The sequence below is a fragment of the Archocentrus centrarchus genome, chromosome 9 (genome assembly GCF_007364275.1).
Source record: "Archocentrus centrarchus isolate MPI-CPG fArcCen1 chromosome 9, fArcCen1, whole genome shotgun sequence".
NCBI classification, from domain to species: Eukaryota; Metazoa; Chordata; class Actinopteri; order Cichliformes; family Cichlidae; genus Archocentrus; species Archocentrus centrarchus.
In genome coordinates, this window is record NC_044354.1 from 20,914,509 (window position 1) to 20,922,226 (window position 7,718).

Below are 7,718 nucleotides of genomic sequence, written 5' to 3' on the forward strand. Positions count from 1 at the left end.
TGTCTTCCTCAGTCTGTGTCGGCTCCTTGTTCTCTATATTTCCTCCGCTGTGTGTCCCCTGCCCGTTTATTGTTTTAGTTCTGGCTGCCGTCCAGACCTGTATAGCTCTATTCATTCATCATCTCTCAATAAACAACATTTCATTTACATCTGTCTATGAGTCTTTTGGGGTCTACCTGGTCCAGCCACACAGCACATCATGACACTTTCAAGAGATTGAGGAAAATGAATTCACTGCATTTGTACAATATTTGTACTTACAATCCAATAAAATGTGAAATACTAACATTGCCGTTTAGTCTTTCTGAAGGCAATGCCATTCACTTCTAGGTGATGTTATAAAGTACGACAGTGCAGGCCCTACTTTTGATGGGTTCAGATGTGCGCATCTTTAATACATGCCTTTTGTTTGTCACCCATGTGCTTGACCCAGCAGGTTTTCAAGTGGGAGGCATTTTGTGTTGGTGCAGAAATGTGTCAGATCAGTGCATGTGACATAATAATGCACTGTTATTAGTGAAGATGTTTGAAAACATAAAGTTATAAAAAAAAGACGTGACAAGATTTTTTGTGAGTATTTTATGTGTATTGCAACAGCCACACTGTAAACCCGGATAAGTTAAATCTACTTAAAAAAAAACAAAGTAACTCGTTGCCTTTAATTTTTTAAGTAATGAAACAGTTCATTTAACTCAGCCTGTTAAGTAAGCACTACTCCATTTCCAGATGAACTAAATTGTATGTTCTAATTGCCCAAACTTATCTTTTATAGTTCATGAAAAAATAAAATGTCTTTTGATCAATCAGTTCCCCCTATCCTTTTCATGGTTGTGTGGGGGTGGTGGGGGCTGGAGCCTATCCCAGCTGACAAGGCAGTAAGATGCAGGGTATACCCCGTACAGGTCACCAGCTTGTTGCATGGCTGACACAGACAACCATTCACACCTAAATGTCCACTATTCCAAACAGCGAGAGGCCTGGGCCAAGCCGGAATTGAACCCAGATCTTCTAGATGGCATTACACCTGTGAGGCAGCACTGCTAACCATCATGCCACCATGCAGCTGCGCATTAATCCAGTCTGTTAAAACAGGTATAAACTAGATTTTTAGCAGGTGCAAAACTTGATGATATTAAGTTGTTTGAACTCAAACACATAATTACAATAAGATAGACCATCAAAAAGTACAATCTACTCAGCATTAACAAGTAATGTTCACATTCTAGGTAATATTAAGTAATATAAACTCAATATTTTTAAGTGGAATCAAAATCTGGGTTTACAGTCGTGCTGGAACACAAAATTTTTCCTCCATCAGATGTTTGGGTTGATAATCTTGCCCATGAAAAGAATGTTTTCTGTGTTGCGCTCAGTGATCATGACCATAAATGGACGGTCAAACTTCAAGACCGGAATGACCGGACGAAAGAGGGAGGACCCGACCATGAGCTCGATGCCTGTGGCAGCTGCTGCTGTGGCTCCAGCTTCATTAACATCCAGGGTGGCTTGGTGTACAACCTACAGCATAATGGAGTGAGAGAAGGGTGAGAGAATAGAATAAAAGGGAGAAGTGTGTGTTTAATGATGCAACCTTTCTGTTCTTACCTTTGAGACTAACAGTTGATGCCCCTCTGAAATACCAGTCAAATTTGCACGATCATTAAACATGTCTGACATTCCCATTTCAGTCAGCACATTGTTCAGTTTGTAGGAAGTCTTGATGGAGAACATTGGAACATATATATCGTATCTCCTAAAAATTGGGAACAAGATCAGTAGGTTTGATATTCATCTATCACTGGTCAACAATGATTTTGCTACCTGGAGAAAAATACATGATATCAGGCATTTCACGTATGCTGATTGCAAATCTATAATCAGAATTTCTCTAACACGTCAGGTTCTTGAGTTATGTGCATGTCAGTATTTAGCTAATGTATTGCTGTACTGGAGCTTCTCACACAAATGTTGAGCGTGGTGAGATTTTCTAATTTTGAAACAGTGGCGGATCCAGAAATATTTTTCTGCAGGTGCTAAGGGGGAGCTAAGCATTTTGCTCAGGGTGCTATGATGGATTATTTGTTCTCTCAGTTCTTAACACACACAGACGCAAGCTATTTTCTTGGGGGTGCTACGACTTTTCCAGGAGGAGCTATAGCACCCCCTACCGCCACCTGGCACTGCCACTGTTTTGAAATTGAACAGAATTTAACAATAATTTGGCTGATTTGGGGGTGCTGAATCCAAATATAGTCATTAAAATTCAGTCAGCTAAAGTTTAATTGCCAACACTGAGGATCAACAATGCCAGAAATTTGCAAATTTTTATAGTGACTGCTTTGATCTGTCAATAGATAAAATCAAAGTTTTAGTGCTACATCAGGTGATGGAATAGTGTTTCTGGGGCAGTCCAAAGTGATGCCAAGCTTAAAACTGGGATCTTTGATGGACTCCAAGTCACTGAGCTTATTAGAGACAAACAGTTTCCATCTAAGCTCAGACCCCTTGAACTAAGGGGTCTGGGAATCACTTGTTCAGGTGCTACAGAATTTCTTGGGCAACCGCAAAGCCACAAACTGTGAAGAACTAGTTGACAACATGCTCATGCATGGGTTGCAGAATCTCAGTTAAGCTTCACGTCCTTCACTCTCATCTTCACTTCTTTCCACCCAGTTTGGGTGATGTGAGTGATGAGCATGCTGAAAGGTTCCATCAAGATATCTCTGAAATGGAGACCAGGTACCAGGGGCGCTATAACGCAAATACGATGGGTGACTACTGCTGGTTTCTACAGTGTGAAACTTCCATGAAGCACAAGTGTTTGTCACACTTTTGAACTGTTTAGTCAGACTAATTGTGGATTGTATTAGCTTGAGATTCCTCATATGATTGACTTTGGTATCTGTGTCCTGCGTCTTCTTTTTTTTAAAGATATTTCTTGGCCTTTTTTCGGCTTTATTTGATAGTTTTCCGGTGGAGACTGATAGGAAAGTGGGGAGGAGAAACGGGGGAAACACGCGGCAACTGGCCGGGAATTGAGCCTGCGCTGACTGCACAGTCAAACTGCATGCGTGGTCACCTGCTCACACTCTGAGCGATTCTGGCGCCTCATCTGTGTCTTTTTTTCACCAGTTGTGTGTTCATGGTGTACTTTTCTAATAAAATCACTGACGTCAAGTTTGGCGATTGCCATTTTTTGGCATAGTTACATAGTTACATAACTGACATGGTAGAGAAATTCTGTTTGCATGTTTGGAATCAGCATACCCAATTTTTTTTTTTTTTTCTGTTGACCAATTATCCAGTGCTGTAAAATAGTATTTGCCTCCTTCCTGATTTTTTTAGTTTTTGCATATTTGCTACATTTACATTTTTACAAGCCCATCAAATATAATCTAACTAAAAAACAAAATGCAGTGTTTAAATGCTGATTTCATTTATTAAAGGAAAACAAGCTATCCAAACCTACCAAGTAAAATGTAATTGCCCCCTCTTGTTAAATGATGATGTAACTGTGATTAACCACATTTTTTGGAAAGCTGAGTTCAATTGCACTACTCACAGCCAGGCCTGATTACTGCCAGACCTTCTGAATCAAAGAATCACTTAAATAGAACCTGTCAATTAGGCTCAAAGATCTCAAAAAGCAGCACATCATGCTACGATCTAAAGGTACAGCTGAGAAACAAAGTCACTCACATCTATCAGTCTGGAAAGGGTTCCAAAGCAATGTCTAAGGTTTCACTTGTTCCTGAGCAAATCAATAAAATAGATATTAAAAATATTTTACTCAGGAAGGATCACAAGAGCCTTTTGACCAGGAACATCACAGCAGCATGTTGATGCTGTTTATGGAGATCATGAAGCCTGATGGCAAGCCTGCTCCAGAATCGATCAAATTACATGTTTTAAATATTTATTCGACTCTATTGTAAATGCCGTCTGTCTGTTGTAAGTGTTGGGAGTCATCTGGGATAACAATAACATTTTAACATCTGACCTGTTTGTTTTTTGTTCAGTAAGCAGCTGAGCTGTGTATACATATATAATGTTTTTATTCAGAGATGAAGTTTTTAATTTAAATTTAATCAGTTTTCAATCAGTAAATTTAAGCAGTAAATTTAAGCTGGAAGGTGATAGAAACACTGGAGCTGAGCTGTGATGTCATCAAATCCGCTGGTGTTCCAATTGAGACATAATTCCCTGTATTTGGGAAGTTCGTATTTGTCAAGTATGGAAGTACAAACTTGCTCACTTGAGTACTGAGAAACGGCCCAGAACAACATCTAAAGAACTGCAGGCCTCACATGTCTCATTTAAGGTCAGAGGTCATGATTCAAGAATAAGAAAAAGACTGGGCAAAAAAGGCATCCGTGGGAGTGTTCCAAGGAGAAAACCACTGCTGACCAAAAAGAACACAAAGGCTCATCTCAGCTTTTGGGAAAATATTTTGTGGAAATAAAAGTTAAACTTTTTGGAGGTTTGAGTTCTGTTATATCTGGCTTAGAACTAACAGCATTTCATAAAAAGAACATCACTGCAACAGTCAAACATGGTGGTAGTAGTGTGATGCTCTGGGGCTGCTTTGCTGCTTCAGGACCTGGACGACTTGCTGTAACTGATGGAGCCATGAATTCTGCTCTCTACCAGAAAATCCTGAAGGCTAACATCAGTTCATGCCCTCAAGTATCCCAGAATGCATTTTGAATAAAAATCAGTTTGTGCCCTCAAGCTCAACTCACTTACAACTCACTCACACTTAGCTTCAGATGGAAGTGTTTGAATGAATGGGTGAATGCAAATGTGTTGTATAAGTGCTTTGAGTGCTCAGTTAGAGTAGAAAAGCACTATATAAGTATTAATCTATTCATGTTTGAAAAGTCTCCAGTGTGGCTGAATGAAAATAACTTCTACAAAGAAGAGTGGGCCAAAATTCCTGCACAGTAATATGACTCAATGCCAAGGGTGGCACAACCAGTTATTAGGTTTAGGGGGGCAGGTAAGTTTGAATAGTCATCATTTAAAAACTGCATTTAATATTTACTCTGGTTATCTTTAATATTAAAATTTGTTATATGCAAAAACTAAGAATTCAAGAAGGGACCACTACTTTTTCACAGCACTGTGTAGCATCTAAACCAAGAAATGAAACATGATTTGAAATTCTACCCAACCTGGACTCCATCAGTTTCAGCCATTTGGTGATATGACTTGCGTCTATGGCATTCTCCAGTCTTGTCATATCATCAGGCAACATCAGCAGCATGGAGTGGGTGCCCTTGAAGGGGAGGCGGAGGACTGATGTGTTTATGGCCTGGTCATAATAAACATCAACATACTCTTCCATATACATCATCTGGACTGGAACCTGGAAAATTGACAATTAATTAGAAAAGAGTTTGAAGGAGGCACAATGATGCGTAATTGTTGTAATTCATCTCCATTCGGTTTGAACCTTAGCATTAGGTGCATGGAAATGGTCTTCCCTTGTGTCCTGTGGATCAAACGGAGTCTCCCATGTTCCTGTTTTATGGTGATGAGCAGAAAGAAAGCACACCTTACAGCTGACACATCAATCTTAAACCTCAGAATAAATGAATCTCATCTCATGTGATCTCTTACCTTTAAAGTACATGTAGCTGATGAGGTACATGACTGTATTCTCATCCAGGCTTTCAACCAGCTTGTCAATCTTCCCGTTGGTCTTGGTCTCCACATACTTATTGATGGTATCGGCACTCTCTGTGGTTTGAGTGAAATCAACATTGAACCCTTCTGCAAAATAGGACTGCTTCAAGACCTCCAGGAACTCAGGCTCCGGCTTGAAGCGGTTATGCACAAACAAGGCTGTCCCTTCACTGGTATCGTCGCTCTTTGCAGTTTGAAGGAGCGTACGGAAGGACTGATCTACATCTGTTTGCGTGAGCTGGGAACTGTTGAAACCCAGACCACTGAAAAGCTGCTGGTGGGTCTCCCCCCGGGCTCCTACGGACAAGGCAGCCAAGGCAGTAGAAACACTAACTGGTGAGAAGAAGATGTTTTTGCTTTGAAGGTCAGCATGAGCCGCTAACTTTCTGTACAGATGACAGGCAAACTCTTTGTTTGCTGCGGTCACCTGTGAGAGGCTGGAATCTGTGTCTTGGGCTTCGTTGGCATAGCCCAGATGGTGATGGCCTCTCCCCACGCAGAACACTGCTGATAAGATCCAGATAGCCAAGGTTGCATGCATCATGGTCAACTGAGACAAAAGTTCAAAAGTTTGTTCATTTGCATTATGCAATGTTTGCTGTTGCAGTCAGTCATCCAAAGAGTTGCAAATAATTTGTTCTTTTAAGAGCCTGGAAACTGTTTTATTCATTCATACTGTGAGATGAGTTTCTGACTAATACTGCATTGCCACAGTTTTTGCTTTATTCACATAAAAAATATTTCTTTCTTTCTCTTCTCATGGGTTTGAACTGGAGGGGCCTGATTTACGCACCGATGTTAGATATGTGTGTGCACCCATCAAAATTTAGTTACATTAAAATCTCAGTTAGTTATTTGGTGTTTTGGTCACAGTGAATTAAATCTGATTAAATCGCTTTATGTATTTCATGACACAGAATTTTAAAGCCTATTTAAATTGCTGGGTAACTACTCAAAACTATTCAGTGTCATTAAGAAATGCTTAAAAATCAAATTAAAATAATAATGTACAGATTTTAAACTTTAAATATAACTGTGCAGCTGATGGCGGAACAGTTAAATATGCTAATAAAACAAAAGCACTTACCTTCCTCTGATTGGAGCTCACTGTATATATTATCAACCACAGAGAGAAAAGCTGCACCGAGGAAGCTCTGTTACTTATAGGAATCATCAGACTGAACTTTGACTCTGTTTGCTCTCTGTCCCAGTCTCTTATTTGTGCAGCCTCTGCATTTTTTCTGTGCAATAATTCCTCTGTAATTATGGCATCATGGATTCATCCTTCATGAATTGCCACCTTATCATGGTCGAGGGGTTTTTGTGAGTCCCAAACATCCCTGGAGCTATGTTGTCCGGGGGCTTTTTCCCCTGGCAGGACCTTGCACGGCAAATTGGTCCTGGATGAGGGTCAAGACAAAGAGCGTAGAGCCCTATGGAAAAGCTACCAAGGGAAGTGTTTACCGTGCCCAGGACAGGGTTCCCGAGGTCCCACCTTGGTGCTGGGACTGGGGAAGGTGCTCAAAGGTGAGTGTCTGGTGGCCAGGCATTTGCCCATTGTGCCCAGCCAGGCACAGCCCAAACAGATGACATGGGCCCATCCTCCAGTATGCCCACCACCTGCAGGAGGCATCATAGGGATCAGGTGCAGTGTGTGTCAGGTGGTAGTGATAGGTCGTGTGAGTTGTTTGTGAAGGGAGACACCTGAAACACTTTAATTAAAAAATGATAACATTTAACCTATTAAAGAATCAGAAGAAATCACGTGTACATGTGGGCAAATCTTGTTGAGGGAGACACAGGCCTTCCCAGCCAGCTGCCTGTGCTCCCTCCCCAGAAAAGCACTGCTCTCAGCTAAACAATACAGTTTTATACTACAAGTGCTAACAATTCAAAAACAGCTGGAGAGAGCCGTGGTTTACACTTGGCCTTCTCAGATTGGTTTGTCCAGAAGCTGGTTCCGGCATCATGGCACAAGCTTCTCCAATCAGCAATAAAAGCTCTATAAAGACACACATGTTCCTAATCAT

At 40.8% G+C, this 7,718-nt stretch overlaps 1 protein-coding gene across 1 annotated transcript; it reads right to left on the reverse strand.

The window, feature by feature from the left end:
* Positions 1-1,179: 1,179 nt before the first annotated feature.
* Positions 1,180-6,905, reverse strand: LOC115785380 (hibernation-specific plasma protein HP-55-like). The gene is made up of 6 exons (XM_030736931.1): positions 6,776-6,905; positions 5,623-6,238; positions 5,456-5,523; positions 5,175-5,368; positions 1,606-1,753; positions 1,180-1,518 (listed from the first exon to the last, which is right to left on the reverse strand). Exons 1-6 carry the CDS (start codon positions 6,860-6,862, stop codon positions 1,315-1,317), a joined length of 1,317 nt encoding a protein of 438 aa, XP_030592791.1. The 5' UTR covers positions 6,863-6,905; the 3' UTR covers positions 1,180-1,314.
* Between the last annotated feature and the right edge of the window lie 813 nt (positions 6,906-7,718).